The following is a 26,003-nucleotide window of genomic DNA, read 5'->3' as shown; positions in this document are numbered from 1 at the left end:
CCCGTGTGTCCCCCAGGCAGGTCCGGCCCGCGGCTGAGAACCCCCCACCGGCGGTGAGTGCGGGCGGGCGGGCCCGCCGGCGGCGGGGCGCGGGGAGGGCCGGCGCGGCCCGGCGGGCTCGGGGCGGCTCAGCGCCCGCGCAGCGGAGGCCCGGCCCCGCGCTCCGAGCGGGACGCGGCGGGGCGGCGCTGCGGGCTTCCTCCGCGCCGGGGCGGGGAGGGCCCGGCCCGGTGGCGGCCGTCCGCCCGCGGCGGGGCCTGGCCTTCTCCCCGGCGCCAGGCCGGGCGAGCGGCCGGGCTGGCGGCTCGTTCCTGGCCGCGGTCGGCGAGTCGCGGCGTTCCGGTCCGCGCGTCAGGCGCTGCCCTGGGGCGCGCTGTGACGGGGCCGCTCCCGGTTGGGGCTTTGGCTTGTCTGGTTTAGATTTCCCATTGTCTCTGGTTTTACAGTTGAGGGGGGACCAGGCCTAGGGGCGGGGGGGAGAGAGAGCGATCTTAATTTTCTCAGCATCTTCCCGTTTCCGTGCTGTCTTCCGTTCTTCAGTGCTGTTTTTCCCATCTCGTGCTGGGGTTTCTTCAGCCTGTACAAAGCTGGATGAAGAGCTGGCCTCTCTTATGCTACAGGCAGTGAGGTAAAATGCACTCATTACACGGGAGAGCCTCGCTCTGCAGGTGCCTTTAGGATCAGCAGTTCAAAAAGTTGCCCTCCTAGGTGGTAGGCGCCATATTGCGCTTAGGAAGATACTTGTTGTTCTGTTTCTTGTGCAGATGGAGGATCTTGTTCCATCCTGACCTGCTGCTCCCAGGCAGTTCTAATGAGTTCTCCTCTCCCTTTTCAGGTATGGCCTCACAGCTGCAGGTGTTCTCCCCTCCGTCAGTATCCTCGAGTGCCTTCTGCAGTGCCAAGAAACTGAAAGTGGAGCCCTCTGTCTGGGATGTTTCAGGACAGAGCAGTAGTGACAAGTATTATACCCACAGCAAAAACCTCCCAGCAGCTCAAGGGCAAGCAAGCTCCTCTCATCAGGTAGCCAATTTCAGCATCCCTGCTTACGATCAGAACCTGCTTCTCCCTGCTCCTTCAGTTGAGCACATTGTGGTTACAGCAGCCGACAGCACAGGCAGCAGTGCAACAGCCTCCTTCCAGAACAGCCAAAACCTAACGCATAGGAACAACGTTTCTTTACTGGAACCATACCAAAAATGTGGATTAAAAAGGAAAAGTGAAGAGGTTGACAGCAACGGTAGTGTGCAGATAATTGAGGAACATCCACCTCTCATGCTGCAAAACAGACCTGCGGTGGGTGCTGCGGCCACAACCACCACGGTAACCACTAAAAGCAGCAGTTCCAGTGGTGAAGGGGATTATCAGCTGGTCCAGCATGAGATCCTGTGCTCTATGACAAACACCTACGAGGTCTTGGAATTCCTGGGCCGAGGGACGTTTGGGCAGGTGGCGAAATGCTGGAAACGTAGCACGAAGGAGATTGTAGCCATCAAAATCTTGAAGAACCATCCTTCCTACGCTAGGCAGGGCCAGATAGAGGTGAGCATCCTCTCTCGCTTGAGCAGCGAGAATGCTGACGAGTATAACTTTGTTCGCTCCTATGAGTGCTTTCAGCACAAGAATCATACATGCCTTGTATTTGAGATGCTAGAACAGAACTTGTATGATTTCTTAAAGCAAAATAAGTTCAGTCCATTGCCCCTGAAGTACATCAGGCCAATTCTGCAGCAAGTGGCTACCGCCTTGATGAAGTTAAAGAGCTTGGGTCTGATACATGCTGACTTGAAACCAGAAAACATCATGTTGGTGGATCCTGCGCGCCAGCCCTACAGGGTGAAGGTGATAGACTTTGGCTCAGCCAGCCACGTGTCTAAAGCAGTGTGCTCCACGTACCTGCAGTCGCGCTATTACAGGTAAGTGCTGACACGATGCTCCCTTTCGCACGCTGCGCGAGGGAAGCAAAGCTGGTCCTGACGGGGTGCTAGGGGCCTGCTGCTGCAGATACCTAACTCTTCTGCCATTAGGTCTAATGACAGTAGAGGGGAGGAGGAAGTGATCAGCCTATCCACGGTTCTGCATGTTTCCTGGAGATTTCTTCTGACATTTGTATGTAAATAAGTAGAACTTCTGCTTTGCAAATGTGACATAATATGCAGACCAATACCTTCCTTTTACCCTAGATTAGGGCAGTCAGTTGATTTTACCCTGTAGCTAGTTTGCGACGCCGTGTGAAGTAGCAAACCGGGGAAGCAGGATGCTACTAGTGAGTGCTGCATTTTGTGTTGTTTGCTGTGGTCTGAAACGAGTCCATTAACCATGGTCCTTTAGAAGGGAGAGAAGTCAAAGGGGTGCCAATTTCTTTTTATCCTGTTTCTTCTGGTTGCATCTTTGAACCCACTTCATGAGCACATGACTTCCTGCATCAGCCCTCGGTAAGTCACGCTTTCATGAGACCTGTAGCTCTCTTAAAACAGGGATGAGCTAGATCTCTGCTTCCCTTGGTAAAATGTAGAAACAGCTTCTACCCTACTCCTAAGAATTAAAAGTAAACTATGGGCAAAAATATTAAAACTCAGAAATTGTGTATGTAGCTAAACAAGCTGTGCTTTTTCTTTCAATTATTCCTCCAGCTTGGTTCTGTTAATAGTGTGTATTTCAATATAAGTAGCAGTAGACTTCAATAAATGGATGCAGAAAGAACTTCTGGCATCAAAGAGACATGAAAAAGTCTGTGCTGTGTTGTCAGGGTGATTTCAGTGGAATGTGAGCTCGCTTGACTCAAAACTTAACTAGTATCTAGTCCTTCCAGCTGGGACAAGACGGAGGACTTGAGACACTCCACCCCACCCTGTGTCTCTGCCCTGTTTGATGTCTTTCCTGTCCTCCCAGCCTCAGTTTAAAGCCCTGGCTTGTTGTGGGCTTGTTCTGTTTGTTCCTCATGCTCCCTGTATCCTTGCCCCCTTTGTTTTGGTTTGGTGGGTTTTGGTTTTTTTTTTTGCTCCCTGTAACACCAGGTACCAGCTTTCTGTGCTATTTGTTTTGTGTGATACGGGCTTTTCTTAATCCATTCCTCATGATCTTCACTCAGCTTGTTGGCACCAGTCTTTCCAAGTCTAAACTACTGATTTCTATTTTTTGTAACACAGTTGTCTTCTATGTGCTGTAGCTCTCTCAAAACGCTCGCTGTCTGAAATGCGTTATCAATTTTGTTGCTGTTGCCTGGGAAGTGGGGACTGCGGATCAAGAATCTGCCCTATCTGACTTGCAGCACATGTGCGCAAAGCGGTTTGGGGAGGCATATAGTGCTTTCCAGTTCTTGGTATCGCAAAAAACAGATTTGGCCGAGGCAAAAGCAGCAAGGGATGATAAGTATCTTGGAGGGGCTGCTGGGGAGGAAGCTGTCTGCTTCGTCCTTGTGTGCGGCACTGAACTCCCAAGCTGCTTCCACCGCCCTGACACGGTGTGACTGACACTGCCAGAAGGGTGAATAACCTGAGATTAGGTGGTGTTTAAGACTGTCTGCTTGACTGAAGTTAAGAATGCTGTGATGTGGAAATCTAATATTTAGTGATATGTAATTAGTTTAGTGGTGATGATTACGAAAATCCATAATCTGGGAACTTACAGAGATGTTGTAGAAACCGGCTTATTGTGGGAGAGCTGGATTGTTTAACCATATTCATGTTTATTAGTGTTCCAATGAGTTCTTAAGTTGGAAATTACTTCAGTGCTGTGTTTAATAAGACAGACCAATTCTTCATTTGGTTCTCTGTCAGCTATTAAAAATAAATGTCTGTTCTGTTTACTTTTTTGGTTTTAATACCTGTTACTGGCACTTGTGTAACCTACGTCTCCTGTAGAGACATCTAAACCAGCCAGGCTCGGGTACCGTAAGGTGAATTTTCTGAGATATATATACCCCGAAGGAAGAAATCCTCCCTGCATTGACTATGCGCGGTGCTGCTGGCGGTCATCTTGTCCGACAGCCCTGCTCGCTCCAGGTTCTGATCGTGCTGGCAGTTGGACAACTTGCATCGGTCTCGCTGGCGCTGCTGGGGCTGCACGTCGGTTGGGAGGCAGTATTGCGTTTGTCAGGGCAGGCGTGTTAAGGCTGGGGCAGGTTCCCTCTCTCCACAGGCACTACTGCCCAGTCAAGAAGGGCAGCTTTACTGCCGTGGCATGGTTGACTTGAAGTGTGAGTAGAAGTGCCCACAAAGAATTCTTTGGCTCTGAAGCCAGGCGTGGCCTAGGAGTACACTAACTCTGGCAGTTGTGCTTCTATGCAGTGACTAGTTTCCGTGGCAGTCCTGAGATCTATTAGCAGTAATTCCTGACCTGAAAATCAGAGGATATGCTTGTTACATCAGGTGCAGAAGGGTATGGGCGCTTTCATTCTCTCTGGGGAGGATAAACAATAGAAGGAAGCAGACAACTTGCAGAAATGAAAAGTCCCTGGGAAGACTGTTCTCTCTGCTCTTCAGAGTGAGGCTGACTCCTGTCCTGTGCTATGTCTAAGTGCAGCCATCCTGTGAGCCTTGCTCCCATCCCTGCCTCCTGGTGTTCCCTGTGGGTCGCTGGAGAGGCGCCTAGCAAATTGAAGATGCTGAGCTGAAGCACTGAACAATTTGGGCCGTGAGAAGGTGGCACTGAGTCGAGGGAGCTTGAGGAGTGCAGCAGTATCTGTTTCTTACCTCTGCTTTGGGCTACATGACCTACTTCTGCCTCAGTCATGTTGGCCTGGGAAGCAGCAGCTCACGCTGCCAAGTCTAACGCTCTGCTTGCTAATCCAGCTCTGAGTGGTGATCATGTAATTCTCTGCATTGGTAGTTGCAGTTGTATGAGCTTCGTATTGCCATCGTTCTTCACGAGGGGGAGGGCTGAAGACCCGTGTGTAAACTTGGTATGTTTTCAAATGCTAAAGTAAGTCTCGGATTTTTCCGCTACTGCTGTGAATCCTCTCTCTTCCGAGAGTGCCTGAGCATATTTGCCAACTTTGGAAGTCAGAGTTTGGCAAGCGTGTATGCAAAGAACAAATGTTGTTGATTTCTATTTCAAAGAGATTAAGATCGTAAAAATCACTTTAATCTCTGACAGACCAGCTATGGAAGTGACCTCTGCCTGTTGTCCTGTTTCAACTCGCGTCTCATAATGCCGCTGGTTATAGTGGTGTAAAAGGAGATGAGAGGGGTTGTGACTTACCAGCTCTGTCCTGCAACCAAAATGAAACCAGGTGGCTTGTGAGAAGTTCATTTGTTTGGTTTCAGGACATAAAATGTGTAGAGTTCAACTTGCTGTCATTTTGGTATTGAGATTTCAGAGTACCTGAGTCTGTTCCAGCATGTCGTTAAAGACTAACAAGCTATCGCACCCAGCCTTTTTTGCCACTGATCTCTTTCCTTGGAATCACTTGTGAAGGGTTAGCACACTCTGCTTATTCCACAAGCCACTTACATTTCAGTTTGTTTGCCAGTCCAAACCAAGGAACTTACACATGCAGCGTTTCTTATATGACAGGTTTGGGTCCTATCTGAATTGGGAATTCCTGTGTAAGTAGGATAATCAAGAGGATAAATACAGTTTGTTGATGATGACTAGTAGATGAATGGCACATGGGCTTCTGAAAATCCCGTGTGACTGCATCATACTCGCTCTGCTTGTGAAGACCAAAGTGCTACAGAAATGGATTCCTCCCGTTTGTACCTGTTAGCCTATAGAAAGTTGGATCTGTTCTCACATAGTTCTTTAAAATATAAATGTTTAGCAAGACATTCAGCACTCAAATATCAGGTACTTACCACATTTGCGTAATCATTTTATATCTTCACATATGCAAAACCATTCCAAAGTCGACTACCGCCAGGAATGGGCAAACAAGGAGGTCAAAACAGATCAGTGTCAAGTACAGCGAGTGTCAGAATGTCTTGCCTTCAATAGTCTATTAGTCTGACTACTAAAGGTATGTCATGGCTCTGTTTTGGGGGGGCTTAGGCATAATGGAAGAACCTCCTTGCTTTAAAGCTGAGTGATGGAGAATAGGTATGACCTCCTTGCAGCGAGCAGCTGGTTCAGCTGTCTATCTTTTTTGGTAGATCTTGTGCTCTCTCAGGGACACTGTGCCTGGGCAACTGGGATGAGTGCGTTTGGTTTGGAGACTGACTGATGGTAATCATGTAGTCACCTAAACCAAAAGCTGTAGCTGTGTCACCATGACACACAGGATGATTAATTGGAGAGTCACTTCTTGCCGTGTACAAACAGTTGGGAGGTACATTCAGGCTGAACAGTTGAGGGAGGCGAGTGTCAGATCTATGGACACCTGTACATTATGCAAGCCCTGTTTTTTAGAATTCTGTAGAAAGATCAGAACTGGTTTCAGAGCCTTTTTTTAACAACAGAAATATCCATGCTGTAGCACAATGTCACACAAGCCCTGGGGCGTGCTACCTGAGTCACAATCAGAGAATAGCCTGGAGTTCAGGACTTTTCTGTCTTCCTTTGCGCTTGTGTTAGTTATGCATGAAGAAGATCAAGGGTTTTGTGCTTCCTGTACTTTCCAGAGTAAATTCCCACACTGATTCACATGGTTTTTGCAGCACTTGGTTTTTATGCTATATGCAAATGTATGACCAGAATTTAGCCTGACAGAAGGGCATCGGTTAGTTTCAGAACTGTGTGTAGGTGAGGAGTTGTACTAGAACATCCTTTTGTGTAATGAGTCAGTTCCAGACAGAAATCTTCCTGAAATTCCAACCTGTTGCAGGAGCAAATCCTGCTTGGAGTTTGAGTTTTTTTCGCCACCTTCTTGTAAAGGCTAGGCCAGACAGGTAAATTTTGCATTAGGTGTGGTTCAGTACGCAAAAACTTGTAGCGCAACCTTGCAAAGCAGTCACAATCTCCAGCTGTGCGCTCTCTGTCCATTTTAACTCAAAACTTCCCAAGCAAACCCTGTATGAAAACCAACTGATAGAAACCGAGCAGCTTTCTGAAGAGCTCCTTTTTCTGGCTCTGCAGATGCTGCTGTTTTCCACATGAAAACAGGCAGCCTTCTGCAGCTGCTTCCTGGGATCTTGAGACCACCTTCTGCGAACAGTCTGAGCACCATTTGCCAGAACTTTTCTTGCCAATTCTGTTAGGGTAGGTTGTGTGCTGTCTCGGGGACAGCTCACACCGTGCATACTGTTGGGTGTGATTGACCTGGTTGCTGCAGGAGTGACTTCGTATGGCAGGTGCGTAAAGGCTGCCTGGGAGTTGGAGGGCTCCGTAGCAATAAAACGAATCCAGCCGTGCCACTGAGTGATAAAAAGGTTGGGATCTGTTAGGCCACTTGAGGAAACGTTTTCCGCTTTACAGCGAATCACTTCGTTTCACACAGATTTACCTGGGCTTGGAGGAGAGGAGGAGGGGCATACCCAGAGTGCTTTATAGGAAAGAACTGCATACTTTTGGAGTTGAAGATTTTACCTTTGGGTTGTGGTTTTTTTTTTTTTCCCAACAGAGCTCCGGAAATCATACTGGGTTTACCATTCTGTGAAGCTATTGACATGTGGTCACTGGGCTGTGTGATAGCTGAGCTGTTTCTAGGCTGGCCTCTGTATCCAGGAGCATCTGAGTATGATCAGGTGAGAGTGCGTGGCGGATGTGGGGATGTTCAAATGAAACCACAGTGACTGGTGTTCAGACCCTCTGAACCCGATGTATCCCTTGTCAGATTTCATCTAGTGCAAATAGCTGTTGTCTGTCATCTTACATTCCTTTTACCTCTGTGATATGCCCATTGCCTGTCTCTGTTCTCGTAAAGAAGAGCATGGAGTTCTGTGTGTTTTACCTTGAGCTGAGTGTAGTTATCCAATATATAGTCAATTTACAGTTAACCTCTTGGCTTCCAAACCCAAAATCTGTTGAAATACCTTCCTGTCAAAACAGAATGAGGTGTGTGTCCTGACTTGAAACGCCCTCTGTAATTTCACCATGAGGGCAGTTTTTCCATGTGGAGACAGAGCAAGCCTATCATTCCTGTCCTCTTAATACCTACAGCAGCCCTCATTTTTAATGCAAAGTGTGAGCCCCAAGCTGTCTCTGAAATACAAGTGCAAGAGTCTGAAAAGGCATCTTGAACTAATTAGTTCTTTCCATGGATACTTAGCATTGTTACCTGGGCTACTCAGTTGCCTATAAAAGGACAAAGTCTACACGAGAGGTTTTTTGAGGGTAACTTTTCCATTGTGGTTTTTGTGGTGGTGTCTTGTTACAGTGCTTGGTATGGTTTTCCTTATGTGATAAAATATGTGAAAACTTACTAAGGTTGAAAACTTACTAGTGTTTTATCTCCCCAGCACTGTAAATTTCCGAAGGAAACACAGTGGTACCTTAAGGAGCAGAATGAGTTAGAAAATAACTGAGTTATAGCACGGTGGTTTCCTTGCGCACTGAGTTTTGTGTAATTCTGAGAACCTTATCTAGTCATGTAGGTGGGTGGGGAGGAGGTGCTTTTTCCATTGCTTAATAGACAGGATTTTGCAGTCCTTTGTGAGGCAGCATGAGGTGTGACTTCGTGTGGTTGGTTTTTGGTATCTGAATTGCCCTTGAAGACTAGGGATGATGTGCTTTCATGTTTTCTGAGGTTCTGCAGCAGCGAGTAAAAGCTCAGGCAGAACTTGTGAGAGGAGCTCTCCAGGAATGAGTTCATGGGCTGGGATGGGATTTACAATTACTTTTTAAACACCCTTTGGCTGTAAAGCAAGAGTTAGGTCTCATAAAAATAGCAGAACTCTTAGCTGAACTTTGTGTGAGAAATACTCACCTGCAGACACTTCAGATCCACCCTGACATAGATGAAGAGCGAGTCAATAAAGTTGTGTGGATCACAAGCTGTAACAGTGAGTTAAATGCCCTGCGATGTTCGGCTGTTTTGGAACAGTGAAATAGCAGGGGGTTTGCAAATAAGAAATGAGACATGCTAAAGGACCTGTAATTGATAATTTCAACAAAGCCTAGTTGCCTTAACACTGTGTTTCCAGTCCTCATTTTATAAATCAGACTTAGCAGGTTCTTTTTCTTAAACTTTTTGAGGAGAGAGTCATGACGAAGGCAGTTCACATTTCTCGCCATACCTCTTGAGAGCAAATAGCATTAGCAATTGGGCAACGTTTAAAAAAGCTCGTTGCTGTGTTTTTTCCACAACTTGCTATCGTCTTTCCTTTTAAGCATACCTGTTTATCTGTTGGCTCTTTGCCAGTGTCTTATTGATAGCATCACAAGTATTTAGGTGCGTTTTCTGAAATTCTGAGCCATTTTTTTTGTAACAGGTGAAGTGTATTAAATGTTTTTGAGGATGTCAGAGTCCGATTGTACCAGAAGTTTGGTCTTGCTTTCTTGGTCAGTGAGAGCTTCGCCATGACGTTGTTCTCAAATCGTGTGCCTAGAGTACGTGTAGCCAGTCACAGCAATGTTGCTTGGGTACCTATGCCTTTCATTGTGGACACATACATGATAAATTCTGTGGTATTTTTCTCTCAAAATGTGTACTTCCTACATCGCTGATGTTAAAAGACTGTTAGTGTTTCTTTATCCACGTCTCGAAAGCTTACAGTCTGCTCATGTATACTTGGGCAAAAATATTTCCATAAAATAAGAAAGATGTATTTAAAACCTAAAATTTCTGCAGATAATATGATTGAAAAAGTGTCCTTATAAATGCTTGAGATAGTCCCTTTAATTTTGCAGTTTTGGTTGTCTGGGTATTCCTGTATTTACAGGTTATTTCCTGTTCTCTGTGAACAAACCTGGCTGATAATTACTCCATTAGCATGAGTTCTTGATGTTGGGAATCCTCACTCTTTTAATTTTCTTTCCTAGATTCGTTATATTTCACAGACTCAAGGCCTTCCAGCGGAGTATCTTCTCAGTGCAGGAACGAAAACAAGCAGGTTTTTTAACAGAGATCCAAATTTGGGATACCCATTGTGGAGGCTAAAGGTTTGTCTGATTTCTTAATTCCCAATTCTGTTTTGTTCATTGAGGACTTGATATGAATTCACACCTAGTTTTAGTGTGCTGTGGAAACATTCTGAATGAAGATTGGATTTGAAATGCCATTCAAATATAGCTGATTTGTGTATTTAATTTCAGAAACTGTACAGACCTCCTGGTACTCATCTGACAATACCAGCTGTGCATGATAGTACTAGCAAAGAGTGGGTGTTAAAGTAATTGAGATAATGGTTACTTATTATGGCCTGCTCAGTCTTGGTGAAGTATGTCATCTTGTTGTCATCTCCTGACAACACAAAGAGTAAAACAGGGAGTATTTCATGACGGTCTTTGTTAGTTTAACAGAAATCTGTTTATGTATTGGCAGAGGACAGGAAAGAATCAGATGATTTCCCTTTAAAGCTGAGCAGCAAAAGGAAGGGGATTTTGCCTTTGTTCTTCTTCTTAAAAGAGGGATTTAAAATATTCATAACCTCTTCTCTTCATAAATCAGAGACCTTCAGTTCTTCTGGCTAATGCGCTACGTAACGAAGCCTTGAAGTGAAGTCATCCTGTTGTTAATTCAGCTTTGCAATGGATGATCTTTCCAGTTGAGGAAATGAGAACCCGTGGCTGTTTTGGTTTGGCCTACTGGCTTGTGATTTGTCTTAAAGCAAGTGAAAGATCACCTGGCTCAGCTCTTTTCTTACTGCTTCTTTTTCAATACGCAGTATCTCAGTTTTTATTAACAAATGCTTTCTTTCACAGACCCCAGAAGAACATGAGTTGGAGACAGGAATAAAATCAAAAGAAGCTCGGAAATATATATTCAACTGTTTGGATGATATGGCGCAGGTGTGTGGAGATCTTGTAACACACAGAAAACTATCATATAGATTACCTACGTTATTGGGATCTCTGAAAACAAGGCTCCTGTGCTGGAGCAGTCTTCTTCCACATGCTGTTGAGAACACTGATGGAGGTTTGCCGTGGTGCCAGTTTGCATCAGAAGTCACTGTATTAAAGACTATCAAAACGTTATTTTGAAGCTGCTAGAAATTTCTTTCTTTCTGCTAGAATTTTTTTAGAAGTAGTCGAGCACTATGAAAGCTAAGCCCCTCCAGATGTGTTTATAGGATTAGGCCTCTTACTGGGCTCTGAAAATGTTGACAGGAACTAGAGACCGTTCTATTTTTTCGTACTATTTTCAGAGGTAAAATGAAAGAATATCTGAGTGATTTTAATATCATGAGGCCTTGAATCTTAAATATGTTGGTCTCAATTTTTATTGCTTTTGTAGCTGTTATCATCACTTTACATCTGTGTAGAGAATGTAGGATCTTGTCATTGCTAGCCCCTTGTAGCCCTACACAAAAAATGAGGGCATATTGCCAGGCATACTCCTTTTATATATGAGCAAGGGAAAAGTTGTGTGTTAGCACTGTAGTACCTAAAATTAAGCTGTCTGAGACAGAAATGCTTAATAAATATTTCTGGGTGATGTCAAATTACTGAAGTGTTAGGTAGCAATTAATTTGATGTTCGTGTGAACTCCTTGTATTTTATGTTCAAGGTGAATATGTCTACAGACTTAGAAGGGACTGACATGTTGGCAGAGAAGGCTGACCGAAGGGAATACATTGATTTGTTGAAGAAAATGTTGACAATCGATGCAGATAAGAGAGTTACTCCACTGAAGACTTTGAACCATCCATTTGTTACAATGACACATCTACTGGATTTCCCACACAGTAATCAGTAGGCTTCCTTAGATTTCTTGTTTTCTTTCAGGAGGACTTACGGAAACACAGAATAGCACTTTTCTGCTTTCTGTCAATGCTATTTTCTGCAGTTTCTGGCTGATCTGAAAATAGCAATGGCATATATAAGGAATGGAATGTTCGTAAGCTTCCTCTTCATGTTTTAGGACATTCTTTGTTGTTGTTGTTGTTGTTGTTTGTTTGTTTCTTTAAAAAGAGAGCCTAAACCTAAAGGCATGTGCATAAAATTGGGAATCTGTCAGGTCTCTGTTCTTTCTTACATATCTGATATTTTCCTTCTGTCATTCTGTTTCAGTGTGAAATCCTGCTTTCAGAATATGGAGATCTGCAAGCGAAGAGTTAATATGTATGATACAGTGAATCAGATTAAGAGCCCGTTCACGACTCATGTTGCTCCTAATACAAGCACAAATCTGACAATGAGCTTTAACAACCAGCTCAATACAGTACACAATCAGGTATAGCATCTTTCAGCTATTTATACTAATATATTAATCACAGAAATGGAATAGTCTAGTTTTGTGCCTTCAGGCCAAATCCTGTTCTGCAAAATACTGTATTTAAATTGCTCTCCAGAATTTGTAGTCTTGTCTTGAAATTTAATTTTCCAAACCTCAGGCCAAGGCAGTCTCTTTACTTCACCTAATCGTATTTGCCTGTCAGTTCAGCAACATAAGTAAAGTTGGTGCAATTCATTTTCTCCTGTGTTGTCTTATGCCTTTTACCTGAAATGTTCTCCTGGTGTTTGCTTCGTAGTACAGTACTGATGGTTCCTGTTTTTTGTTTTATAACAAGTATGAGTGATAAATCTGATTTATTTTTGCTTTCCTAGGCCAGTGTATTGGCTTCCAATTCTACTGCTGCTGCTACTCTTTCCCTGGCAAACTCGGACGTCTCGCTGCTGAACTATCAGTCTGCTCTGTACCCGTCATCTGCAGCACCGGTTGCAGGAGTGGCACAACAGAGCGTTTCCTTGCAACCTGGAACCACCCAGATCTGCACGCAGACTGACCCGTTCCAGCAAACATTCATTGTTTGTCCCCCTGCTTTTCAAAGTAAGCTAAAAACCCCTTTGTACGATACTGTGGTTTCAGTTGGGTAGAAATGAGAAGTGGTAATTTGCACTGAATTGGGGAAGTACAGAAGACCGCTCTGTGCATGTCACAGGGATCTTGTGTGAGATGTAAGTGCAGAATCAGGTCAGACGTGTAGGCAGTTTAGTCCTCTTCCAGGTCATGCTTGAACAGGTGACAGTATCTTGCCTGCCCAGGTTGCAGTCTTCATCTGGTTGCTCAACCAGTTTTTCCCCCCCAAACTGAACACAACAGCATTCCACAGAAAGCCGTGAACAGAGGAGCCGGCCTATCTGAAAATAAGAAAGTGTGGTGCTGTGTCTTGTACGTCAGGAGAGCCTGTCTGGTCTTCGAGTCTCAGTTCACAGGCGCCGATGCGGCTGTGTCCTTTGCTAGCGACGAGCTGGTCACAGGTCGCAGATCAGTGAGCTCAGCACAGGCATAGCTCTGTTGATCCTGGGAGTTCTCTGTTTATGCTTGGATCTGGATTGTGTTAGTGTGGAGGGTTGTATATGAAATGGGAACCGGTCGTGGAAGGTTTGAACTTTGAACTTAGTCTCGAACCCCATAGAACTGGCTGTCCGTGTGTCTGAAAACAAGACTGTGTCCTTCAGCAGAGCCAAGCTTTAGAGGACTGGTTGTCTGTCATTGCCCTTTGGCATACCGGGAAGTATTTCCTTCAGCTGGTGTTTTATTAGTCTGCTTTTGTCAAAGGCAACAGGTTTTCTTTCTCTTCATCTGACCCTGTCTGTCTCCTGCCCATGCCTGGTAGGAATTTGATTTTTGGAAAGAAACTGAAAAAAAAAAAAAAAAAAAAAAAGAGTGATAAAGCAGCTTAGCGGTGATGTATTCTTGTCCTCCACAGCCGGGCTTCAGGCAACTACAAAGCATTCCGGGTTCCCAGTAAGGATGGAGAATGCTGTCCCAATTGTACCACAAGCACCTGCAGCACAGCCACTGCAGATCCAGTCTGGAGTTCTCACACAGGTAAAAAACAAAACAAAACAAAAAACCCCTTAGAGTTAACTGCAATTCCTACCACCATCCAGGAGAACCTGACAGCCCCTGTGGCGCTGGGGTGAATGCAGGGTGTTCTCAGAACACTCTGAAAGGTTAAATGCAGATCACTTCTAAGACAGTGTTTTCTTGGTTTGTTTTTCTGGAATATTTAAAGTCTAAACTATTTTATGACGTGCCTCCCTGGTTTTAGGAGTTTGATTTAATAATGGGAGTAAATATGTAGTTTTCAGCTGCTAAAAACGGGCTGTATTTTTTCACGGGTGTACACTGCATTACAGATAGTGGTGTACATTTTTGCCTACACTTTAAAAATGTGGCAGCCAATTTTAGCAGAAATCATTTCTGTGAGAAGCAAGATCCCAGTAAACAGAAGTGACAACACAGATTACTTATGTCGTCTTTAAATCCACGAAATTATTTCTGAATCCTTCTCAATTAGTTGCATTGTTAGTGTGAATTGATGTGTGGCAGTGACGTACCTGTTTCTGTTGTTTGCAGTTTAAACAATATGCGATAGCAAAATTCACAAGCAGTTGTAAGGAATGGTATTTTAAACATTAGTAATGTGTCATAAATTAAAACAATCATTATTTCCAAAAAGTAATGCTTTAATATATAGTGAGTGCCCAGTGATTCACAGGGTTTTTTTTCAATGAAAATGTAATTGCCTTCATAATTAAGTGTACTTTTATTTATTTGCATAGTTTTAGTTTCTGCTGACATTAACACATACTTCATTAATTTTACTCTCCAGGCAGCATATCATACTTACTGACCTAATTGTAGAGGAGTAATTTTTAGATTGTTCAGTCCAAAGAATTTTGGTGGCATGCTGTGATCTCTGGTTTGTTTAGCATAGTTATGCAGGTAATAGGATCCAAAAGCAGAATACGCTTGAAGAAGTCCCAACTGAATCCAAACCCTGCTTTTCCTGAGAGTGCAAATTTTACACTAAGAATCAAGCTTTAATTACACATTTGATGGACTAATAAGTGTCTTGGTAGTCTCATCACAGATAACTTTGCTCTTTCATGATACAAAAGACCTACCGTGCCTCCTGTTAAATCCCTTAGTTTATCTTTTCCCAGGAGTACGGATTGTGAATGTGGAGGTACGATAGAAATGCTGTGTCCTGCTAGGGGTGCAGTTTGTGTGACGGTTAGTGCTGTGTGCGTAGTGTAACCTGCTCTCTGGGACCCAGTACAGTATCAATAGCTGAACACTATCTCATTTTTACTGTTGATCTGTGTCTTCAGAGAGATCCTGTTCCCAAATTCCCTGTTCCTTGTATTCCCCTCAGGGACATGTAATTGCTTAGAGGAACATGCCCGGAGGGTCTGGGTGTTGGTTTCGTTGCATCCGTTACAATTCTGGAGTCTGCTCGAGCACCGTAGAATGCCAGTGAGGTGAAACCTTTTCTGGCGCTATTGCTGAACCCACTTATCCTGCCTCAGTACGTGTGTTTCACTCACTGCCTGATCTACATTTCAGGGAAGCTGTACACCACTAATGGTAGCAACTCTTCATCCTCAAGTAGCCACCATCACGCCGCAGTATGCGGTCCCCTTTACTCTGAACTGCGCAGCCGGCCGGCCAGCGCTAGTAGAACAGACGGCTGCAGTACTGGTAATTGCCTCCCTTGATTGTGTTCACTAACTGAGTTTTTGTTTTAACTTAGACTTGCAGAGGGCATGGAAGCATGTGCCATCTTGTGGCTGTGTTCTTGCTACATCTTAATGTCTTGTTGTTTTCCTCCCCAACATTGCTGAAGCACTGTCTGACTCTGACGTTTAGTGTGGCTCTGTAAAGAATCCAGATCCATTGACTGCTACTTTTTACTAGCCTAGTATTATAAAGCTCTTCTAAGCGATACTGTAGAAGAGTTATAGTTGTTCTTGTTCTTCACTTACTGTCCTATCTTTGCCTTTTGATTGTTGAATACAAAGGAATCAGTCTTTAGCTTGACTCTGCTACAGGTACCTGGATGGCCAGAATTTGAACTACTTGGCAGGTTAGCTACATATTTTGTTTCCAACACGTGTAAAGCTGCTTTGCATGTAGAAATGTTTCAGGTCATTAAGCACAGGCTAAAATCTCTAATGACAGCAAATTCTTTAACGTATTGCTTTAGCAGTCGATTTCTCTTAACCTCTGTTGAACATTGACAATAATTTTCTGGCCTTTTGTTGTTTATAGCCAATCACAGGTAGCTTGCTTCATCCAGATAAAGATACTGATCTTCACAGATATTTTCAGTTCATTTGTATTTCTTGGTTGAAGTTAAAGGTGAGCTCTAGTATCCAAAATGGCAACAGCTAGCTTTTTAGGCTATTTGGAGCAATTTTTAAAAATGGTGGGGGAAGGGAATAAACACACCTATAAGAAGCTAGTGTTTCAAAATTGTCCTCTTCTGTATTCATTTGGCACCTGCATCAGAACAGCCTTGCAAGTGCCATAAAGAAGTCATTGTAAAACTCCAGAATCAGATCAGTGAAGCTTATGAAAACATTGCAGTGCACTTAAGTGCTGGTATCCTCACATGTCTTCCAAAGCACATTCCATTACGTGAACCATGTTGTTTCTTGTGGCTTTAAAGTGGTAGTTTGAGTGTCATTTTCTTCCAAGAGGGAGACCTCTGCTCTCTGCTAAAGTGGAATTTGCTTGAGTCATACCTGTACTGAAACTAAAACCCACTCATTTGAGTTCCTCTCAAGTTAACTGCTCCCCATGTCTGCGGATGGGAAGGCAGGAGAGTGGGGTTCTCCTGGGTCACAGCTCTGAGCTAAACAGACTCAGGGATGTATCCCCTTTCCTCCTCTTGAATTTTGGTTGCTGAAAGGCTGCAGTCTAGGCTCCGAAAACAGCAAGGGGTGACTGTAGCAGAGCTTGGGACACGAGTGAGTTTAGTGATGTTTTCAAAAGTGTATTTGGGCTTTTGATTCAACAGGCAAATTTTATTCTCCTGTGTGTGTGCAGTGGACTTGATGTTCAACTCCCCTGTACAGCAGTGGAGATCAGAGCCAGCTGTCTCCAGACTATGAGCCTGGATTCTGAATTTCTCTGGGGGACTTCATAGTTCTGTTTGGATTCTGGGAGCCTTTGGTGTGAATTTGCTCACCTTTAGTGCTTCCAACACTTCTCCCTTGCTGCTTCCCCTCAGTTTGCATTAGCCATTTGCTAAGCTTTGCGTATTTTTGTCCTTCCTCTGTCAAAACAGTTCGTCGCTTGGAAGGCCCGATTTCTGCCTCTCATTGGGAATTTATATCTTGCTGTATTAAACTCTCTGCTTTGTCTTGTGCAGGTGTTGGCTTTTGGAAAGACGCATGGTGTGACTTTTAACATATTTCTCTTTTTTTTTTTCTTTTTTTTTTCTTTTTTTTTAAATATTACTATTCTGCTTATGTTGGCAGAGGTTTTAGCAGCTCTCTGCTTTGAAGGCTTCTTGTTTGGAACCGGTATTTGTAATAAGTGGATCTGTTACTTGCAGAAATATTTTATTTAAAAACAGCAGGTGTTTATGGTTTTGCAGTTTGAACTGCAAGAAAGAGAGCCATATATTTTTGAAATCATAGAAATATTGTACTGCCAAATTTATTTTGTTTTTTTGTTGTTGTTGTTGTTGGGGTTCTTTTTCCAGAGAAAAAACCCCCACATTTTATCAATTTGGACAGGAACATTAATAGTATTCATGAATTGGAAATAGCTTCACATATCTCCCTTGTAACTAAATTTTTCTCTTGGTATGGCTTTTCTTAAATACTTTGGTTGAGGTGGGGTGAACTTGCACAGTAATAACACTGTCTTGGCTCTCTCAATGTGAGCCCTGTAAGGCAGAAAAACAGAAAGGACCAAATTGGCTTCATGTTTTGGAATCCTTCAGCAGAGCAGTGTGCATAAACTGACATGCAGAAACAGTCCTGAACACTCATGCTGCAGCTGGCAGTGCCGTATCTGGCTGCGTTCTGCAGTACAGTATTAACACTCTTCTCCCCAGGTGACATCTGTGGTACTAAAGGTTAGCAAAGTGTCAGAGGAAGCTTGTTTCTCTGGTTGTCTTGTTCTCTCTCTGTACTGAGGCCTTTTGAGAAAGTGCAATGATGTGCCGTTATCTCTGCAAGCTAACAATCTACACGAGTGCGTTTATTGCTTGGAACAAGTCTCTCTCCGCCTGTAGGAACTGAAATCTAGTGAACCTGTGTATCTGTTTGTTGTTTTGCAGCAGGCCTGGCCTGGGGGAACCCAGCAGATACTGCTTCCTTCCACCTGGCAGCAGCTCCCAGGGGTTGCTTTGCACAACTCTGTTCAGCCCGCGGCCGTGATTCCGGAGACGATCGGCGGTAGCCAGCAGTTAGCTGACTGGAGGTAGGGGTCGCACAGGGTCCAGCCCCGTGCCGGATGCCAGCCCGTGCCATCGCAGTACTGCCTGCAGCGCACAGAGTTTCTCCCTTCCCTTCAGAATCATACAGGGGCTCGGTGCCACTTGTGGTTCCTGCAGCGAGTCATGGGATTTGGGTCTTGTCTTTTTTTTTTTCCTGCTCCAGGAACGCCCACTCCCACGGAAATCAGTATAGCACTCTCATGCAACAGCCATCACTACTGACCAACCACGTGACATTAGCTACAGCACAGCCTCTGAATGTTGGAGTGGCTCACGTTGTTAGGCAGCAGCAGAGCAGCAGTGCTCCAGCAAAGAAGAACAAGCAGCCAGCATCAAGCGCAGCCAAGTAAGGCTTCCTTCCCAGTCCTAGAAAGACTGTGGGTGTGTTTGTGGAGGTTGCCTTAATGGTGTGAAAAAACGTCTTCTGATCACAGAGGCATTGTCTGTGTAACTTTTTATTGGGCTACAGTTGCTTTTAAAGATACGTTGGAAAAAGTCTCTGAACTGTAGTCACTGACGTAGGTGATAGTAATTTCAGTGAGAGTGCAAGGAACGTGGTTGGCTGAGTGCTTTACTTGGTCAAAGAGGGGTTGTACACGTTCAGGGTGTGTTGGTGCCGTAGCAGTACAAGTGACAGGACTGACATCTCTCGAGCAAGGGGTGGCAGGTTTCTGGCAGTGTTCAGATGAATCAGTCCTGTTCAGAGCATCACTGAGTGCCTTGGTCCCTTCTGTGGCGCTCTCCTGTATCAGTCTCTGCACAGAGGTTCTCTGTGTATTTCAAGACGTTTCTTTTTACACGCGTGCTCCAGCCTGCTGGAGCCTGGCTGTTCTTAAAGCTGGTGCTGGTTTGTCCTGGCTTGCTCACACGTACCTGAATGCTGCCTTGGTTTTCCTTCAGGCCCAGCTCAACTCTAGAGACTGTACCTTCCCAGGTTTACTCGCTCATTGGGAGCAGTCCCCTGCGCTCCACCTCCTCCTCTTCCAACGTGCTCATCCCAGTGCAGGAGCAGCACCAGCCCATTGTGATCCCAGACACTCCAAGCCCACCTGTTAGTGTCATCACCATTCGCAGCGACACTGATGAGGAAGAGGACAGCAAATACAAACCTGCCAGGTAGGAACTTCATTTGGGCAGCCAGTGCTGATTTGTCCTGAGCTCAGACATCAAGGAGAGTGGAGAACATGCAAAGCCCTGGCTAGGCTAAGAAGCACTGCATAAGACAGAAAATTGTGCATCGTGTCTGCTGTGCTGTTGGTGGCTCTGGTTAATCAGAATTTCATGTGACAAGGAGGGAGGCTATGAGGTCCCAGAGGGAGATCTCCTGTATCTCGTGGGAAAAGCTAGAATGTTTCCCATTTGTTTTTTTTCTTTTCCCTTGCAGTTTGGGTATGAAGCAGAGATCCAATGTCATCAGCTACGTTACTGTTAATGACTCCCCTGATTCCGACTCCTCCCTGAACAGCCCCTATGCCACAGACCCACTTTCCTCTCTCAGGAGTACAGGTGGTGCCCTGGAGCTGCCGAGCAGGGGAGCGGCCGACAGCTCCAGCTCTCGCACTATCATTGTGCCACCGTTGAAAACGCAGCTCAACGACTGCATTGTGGCTACCCAAGCTTCAGGTAGGTACGCTGTCCTAGGTTGCTGTGCTCGGTAGTTTTTGCCACGGCTCAGGTGCTGTCCTATCCCCGACGGCTTTGTCCTCACAGTTTTGGACTACCTGCGTCGGGTCTTCAGCAGCGCTGGGTTTCACAGCTGCTGTTCTGAGAGTGCAAGCCTTGATCTGTTTTCAGTTTCGTTGGTAGATTTACCTTTCGTATACATTTGGCTGCATTTAGAAAGATCTGTAAAAATTCCCAATGATTTCTTGTACGATCAGATTTTAAATCATAATTGAAGAAAAGTCTCTGTTACGGACACAGTCCCTGTGCATCCTTTGGTTACCTAAGCTGGTTATCACAGTGCAAGGTGTGTGAGAGGGAAGCATGGACTGAGCTTTTGAAATCTTTCAGGCATCCTGAGCAGCACCAGTAAGACCAAGCCAGTGGCCTCTGTGAGTGGGCAGTCGTCAGGATGCTGTATAACACCGACCGGGTACCGCTCACATCGCGTGGTAACAAATGGTGTGCAGCCTCTCAATCTCAGCCAGGTAAACACTGCGTGACTTTTGCTGACCTTTGAACATGGTGCTTTAGAATTGCTTAGAACCGCTGTGCTGTGTGCAGGGAGAATGGCTTGATTGCAAGAGGATCCATAGCCGTTTCCTTGTTAATTCTTTGAAGCTGATTCTGCCCTGTGGCTGTGCCAGGAGGGTAAACTCTGTAGGGAGTAGAGGTGGAGTTTCTCAAGGCAAAGAGTTTGTTCCTGTGCCAGAGGGCAGGAGGAGAAAGCATGGTTGTGTCCGTATTCTTTCTTTGCTCTTTGCTCCTGGTCACACCTGTCTTGCAGTGAGTCATTCTCGCCACTCGGGTGTGAGAGCCACACCAGGGTCCAGCTGTTGGAGTTGAGTAGCGTTGATGGTGCTCAGCAGCACGGGGAGATTCTGTTGTTCTTTACCTTTCTTCAATCTCGCAAAGGCCTGACCAGGAGATTAAGGCTGGACCTTGTCTCTCAAACTGACGTTTAGCACCTGTCTTCCCTTGAAACTTTGAGAGATGGGTTTCATTTCAGTTTGTGTCACTGCTCTTGACCTTTGAGTCAAGCTGCGGTAGCCTTTCAGGAGAGAGGACGTGTTACACCTCCGGTTCATTTCTGGCGTGGGGACAAGGCAGGCTTTGCTGTGCTAAAGTGGGGCGGCCCTGCTGCTGCTCTCACCGAGGTGCAGAAGAATGGATGTGTGAGGAGCTCAAGGGCTGGGTCAGTCCTAGGACCTGCCTGCACTTGTCCAGCTGCGTGCTGTGGCACCCTGGGTGTGGCAGCCGGATCGCATTGTAGAGGACGGGCGTACCCTCTGTCTCAGTGGGACTGCAGTAACCTTCTCCAATTCATCTCGAGGTGTCAGAGCTGGGAAGGGAGGATCTGCAGAAGTGTCAGTCCTGCAGCTAGGACGGAGGTGTGGTTCGGGAGGCTCTGGTGGACCCTTCCTTGCTCACCTCCTGTCCGCTGCGCTCTTCCCCGAGGATAGCCACTAACCTTCCTTCCTTCTCTCTGCAGAACCAGCAGACAACGGTGCTGGCCTCACAGGAGAGAAATGGAAACGCTGTCCCGCGCAGGCAGCAAGCTTACGTGGCACCCCTCACGTCAACTATTTCTCAGGCTCCCTACACGTTTCAGCACAGCAGCCCCGTGCATCCCCACCTGGCAGCGGCCACGGCGAGCGCCCACCTCTCCAGCCAGCCCCATATGTACACTTACGCTCCAACCACGGCGGCACCACTGGGCTCCACCACCTCCATCGCCCACCTCTTCTCCCCTCAGGGCTCCTCGCGACACACCACGTACGCTGCCCACCCTAGCACGCTGGTCCACCAGGTCCCTGTGAGTGTTGGTCCGAGTCTGCTGACTTCTGCCAATGTTCCGCCTGCCCAGTACCAGCACCAGTTTGCTCCCCAGTCCTATATTGGTGCTTCCAGAGGATCTGCTATTTACACTGGATATCCGCTGAGCCCTACAAAAATCAACCAGTACTCATACTTGTAGTTCCTAGTAAAGCACTGTCCTGCAGTAGGCCTGAGAGATTGGAGAAGGATTTCAGGTGAACCTTTACCTGGTAATGACTGCCTGGTTTTTGTTTCTTCCTGATCTGGGTGTATGTTGTTCGAAAAATGTCTCTAGTGAGTTCAGTCACTAACTGAGCAGCATGCTTCGTTACCAGTATGAGGGTCACTAATTAAGTTTTTACAATTTTACTTACTTTTTATAGATGCTTTTAAAAAGTTCATGGTCACATTTATTTAAAATTGTTCTGTTGTGCTAATCAAAAGGAGGAAGAAAATCAGTGTTTTGGAAGACGGATCCTGATGGCTGTTTTAACTTGTGTTAAAAACTTAAACAAAAAGACTAGCAGATTATATTTTAGCAGCTTGCACAAATCCATGTTGCCACTAAAAATGTAATGCACATTTGTCTCATTGTGTTGCTGGGGCAGTTTTAAAATCAAGTTTAATGTTTTAACTTTTGTTCTCTAATTTGCTTTGTCTCTAACAAATTGCTGGTTCTGCAAAAGCCATTACATCTCCGTATATGTTACTGTCAAAGTTTTTTGTTTACTTCTCTGCTTTGTTTCAGGGCTGGTAGAGGCAGCTCCCTCGTACCAGCCACATTTTATATTCAGAAGTCTGTGTAAACCCTGAAAACTGTCTTGTTTTCTTGAAAATCCTGTGTCCGTAACACAACTGAACTTTTATTGCATTCATTGCAGAATTCTAGGTTTTTCAAACTGTTTCCAAGATCTCACTGTGTATCAAAACTCAGCAGCTTTGTCAGGATGCTGCAGTCTTCAGTGGAGAATGAGTAGTGCAGCATCGCTCTAAAATGTGGTTTCTGCAACTGGCTAGATGCTGGCCCTATAACGGAGCTGGATTCCTTCACAGAAGCACAGGGCTTTTCTTTGTTTTTCTTAATATTTTTCCTCACATGATTAATTTAGGAGGCAGTTGAATTTGAAATACAATGAAACATCACTGTATTGATGTGTACAGCTTTTTATACTCCTGTGAGCGTATCCTCCTGGATATGTCAACAGCTCCTTTAAAGCGCTCTTAATAAGACTTGTATACAGTACATGCATGTAGGAATCGGGGGGAAAAAAAAGAAAGAAAACGAAAAAAAAAAAAGGAAAAAAAATCCAGATTTTAAAGTTTATTACTGAATTTAAAACTATTTTAGAAGTTTTGTATTGGTGGTGTTTTAATATTTTACATAAAATGAAATATGTACATATTGATTAGAAAAATATAACAAGCGAAACTTCCTGCTAACCCCAAATGTTCTGTCTTTGTAATCAAAACGTGTAGTGATTATACTTGAACTCTGTACTTAGTGTTCGTCTAATTCTTAAACGTTCCTGGGGATGGAATTGATGTATCCTTTGTATTTAAACCAAAATGAGTTGATTCATGTTGGAATGTATGTGGTATAATGCAATGGTTAGAGCTCATCACTGTAGCACTGAGAGAGGAGTAGAGCTTCATGAGAGGAAAGGATACCTTCTGATTTGTTTTGCACAGGTATGTGTGATGAAGAGTTGTTTGGTGTGTCCCCTTATTGTAGTGCCTTAAATGATGATGTAGTGTGACTAGAGTTTACAGTGAGCTTGCCTTATGAGGGACCAGCAAGCCCCCGTCGAATTGAAGCAATTCACTAAGCTTATCCCAGCCAGAACAGCAGTATGTTGCATAGGTGCATTGTTCTCAGTTTTAGCGCTATCATAAAAAGCTACATTTCTGTTCGGAGTGAAGCGATGTTTCCTTAAAGCTTTTCCTTGAAACGGCACATGTACTGTTAGATGTCTGTCAGTGCATTTCGATAAAGGTAGTGCTGGGAATGCATTGGAATGTTTAGTCTAATATTGCAGAAGTGATTAAATATGTGCAATCACTTTTTATTAGATTAGTATGGCGTTACCTTCCCCCACGTTAATAGCAGACATTTCTTGTAAAATATTGCTAGCTTGGTGATAGAATATTTATACCAAAGAGAGCCTGCTGTAAAGCACATAATACCGTTAAAAAGTTCTATAATGCTACTGCTAATGCGGAGTTGTTGGGAAGGTTTGTCAGCTGTAGCCCTGGTTAGTGTTCAGAGGAAATACTTTGGATTATCAGGGCAGTTTTTAAACTGCGCTTTGTTTTCTTGGGTCCCTTGTACTAGGAATTATTTCTCATCTTCAGTACGCAGATTAAGTATCTTGTCCAAACGGATGATAAACTGGCTTGAGCGGTCGTGTTACTGCAGCAATAAGAGGTTTTGGTAACCTTGAGTCCCAGTTTATGTTCCGTCCCAGTGGAAAAGAGGCCGGTTCTCTGACCGGTATGTGGCAGGAAGGGCGAAAGTGATTTCTGAAATTCCACATTATTGATAGAGGAAAGCCTGGACTGACCTGAAATTGAGGAACTGTTAAAGGTTTGGCATCTCTTCCGATAGAGGGATCGAGGACTTTGGAACTGGACGGTAGCATTAGCGACGTTGTTGTTCAGTGTATTCTTAGTCAGAGCACTTCTGTAAGTGTGCGGATAACCAGCCGATCTTGCTAAGCCACGTCATCGGTGTAAACGATGCTGTTTGTTGCTGTAGGCGCTTTCTTACTTTTTTCCATATTACATTGCTTGTGTTCAGTACTTGCCTTGAGATACCTCCTGGGTACAGAGTTGTGCCTTTCCATCGAAAGGCAAAACAAGCTCCAATCCCTGTGTTTCAGGAAGACATTAATCCCTGTTTCACAAAGAGTAAAGTGTTTTCCAAGAAATCCTAACAGGAAAAAAACCCTCTGGCAAAATCTGCTAATAATTTTGAGAACTTGCCTGCTTCCCCCCCAGGAAGCAGATTTAAATGACCGTTTATCTTTAGAGTCCCTGTTCCGTAACTAAACCCACTCAAATGCGGGTTGACGAGGCGTGGTGTCACCTCTTCCACTGTCAGAGTTTCCAAAAGTACTGGAACAAGGAGGGCGAGATGGAAATAGGTGAAATGAAACGTACTCCGTTTAGAACAAGTTGTCGATTACCCTGAAGTTCCTCGGTGATACACAGCACAGACCAAGCAAACAGAAGACCTGCCCCAGCAGGGCCAGTTTTCATCTTGGCGCTGGCTCCACCCATGTGGCGGGTCCCAGCCTGGCCCCGCTATGTGTCGCCCCACGTAAGTACGTTGTAGCCTGCTCTAAGGAGGTACCTCCCTTCTTCCCTTGCAGAGCCAGCCTTCAAATGAGGTTGCAGAATTGACTCTCCTCGTTGCCAGAGCTGCTACACGTATTTTGTGAAGAGGTGTGCTACCTCTGGATGGGAATTGGAGTCCTTCGGTTTTTTAAAAAACTAGTCTGGGACTCGCCATTCGAGTGTTTGATAACCGTGGTCCCATCTAGGCTCGTCTCTATGATTCTGGGGCTGTCAGATCAGTTGTTCCCGTTCCCTGACCTGTGTTCGCAGCCGTGATAGCCACCGCAGAGGCAACTTCTGAGGCTTTCCTGCTTAGCACCTAGTTGATGGGATGCAGTAATTTACCTCTGACTCAGCAATTTCTTTTTAATACACGAAACTAAATTGCTTCTAAATGACAGGATTGGCACAGCCCTGCTTTCTTTTTTATTTAAACTTCTGAATGGTGCCGCATGTCCACATGGTTGTTTGTTGCTAAACTTTATATAATGTGTGATTTCAGATTCAGCTTGAAATATATCTATCTCACTACATGTAGCAGTACATTATATGTAATGTTAGTATTTCTGCTTGAATCCTTGATATTGCAATGGAATTCCTACTTTATTAAATGTATTTGATATGCTAGTTACTGTGTAAAATTTAACTTTCTTTTATGGTTGTGCTCTTCCTTTTTACAAGCCGCTAGATACAGGTAGTTTCTGACAATTACTGATCTATGTTTGTATTGCTGATGTACTTAGGGGGTATGTAAAAATCATTTTAACAGAAGAAATAGATATTTAAAAATTTAATACTAACTATATGGGAAAAGGGTCCATTGTGAAAACATAGTTTATCTTTGGATTCAATGTTTGTCTTTGGTTTTACAAAGTAGCTTGTATTTTAAGTATTTTCTACATAATATGGTAAAAATGTAGAACAATTGCAATGCATCAATAAAAAGGGTTAATTTTCTGTACTCTA

At 44.6% G+C, this 26,003-nt stretch overlaps 1 protein-coding gene across 3 annotated transcripts; it reads left to right on the top strand.

The window, feature by feature from the left end:
- HIPK1 (homeodomain interacting protein kinase 1) lies at positions 1-26,003 on the top strand. 3 transcript variants are annotated; one of them, XM_086476676.1, is made up of 16 exons: positions 1-53; positions 836-1,913; positions 7,496-7,619; positions 9,856-9,975; positions 10,738-10,824; positions 11,543-11,727; positions 12,046-12,208; positions 12,583-12,805; positions 13,689-13,810; positions 15,335-15,469; positions 18,066-18,205; positions 18,385-18,567; positions 19,122-19,337; positions 19,606-19,844; positions 20,235-20,371; positions 21,376-26,003. In XM_086476676.1, exons 2-16 carry the CDS (start codon positions 838-840, stop codon positions 21,859-21,861), a joined length of 3,636 nt encoding a protein of 1,211 aa, XP_086332802.1. In that variant the 5' UTR covers positions 1-53; positions 836-837; the 3' UTR covers positions 21,862-26,003. The 3 variants fall into 3 exon arrangements, with proteins under 3 accessions (XP_086332802.1, XP_086332801.1, XP_086332803.1); XM_086476675.1 differs by having other exon boundaries at positions 18,063-18,205; XM_086476677.1 differs by lacking the exon at positions 15,335-15,469 and having other exon boundaries at positions 18,063-18,205.

The sequence above is a fragment of the Leptosomus discolor genome, chromosome 21 (assembly GCF_034619465.1).
Source record: "Leptosomus discolor isolate bLepDis1 chromosome 21, bLepDis1.hap2, whole genome shotgun sequence".
Taxonomy (NCBI): domain Eukaryota; kingdom Metazoa; phylum Chordata; class Aves; order Leptosomiformes; family Leptosomidae; genus Leptosomus; species Leptosomus discolor.
Note: the sequence above shows the minus strand (reverse complement) of the source record. Positions and strands in the feature narration are given on the sequence as shown.

Bases quoted from the DNA above. Each gene is read 5' to 3' on its own strand.
- HIPK1 (XM_086476675.1), top strand. From the start codon at position 838: ATGGCCTCACAGCTGCAGGTGTTCTCCCCTCCGTCAGTATCCTCGAGT. The intron at 9,976-10,737 runs GTTTGTCTGATT...TTTCTTTCACAG, and splicing joins ACCCATTGTGGAGGCTAAAG to ACCCCAGAAGAACATGAGTT. The intron at 12,806-13,688 runs GTAAGCTAAAAA...TGTCCTCCACAG, and splicing joins TTGTCCCCCTGCTTTTCAAA to CCGGGCTTCAGGCAACTACA.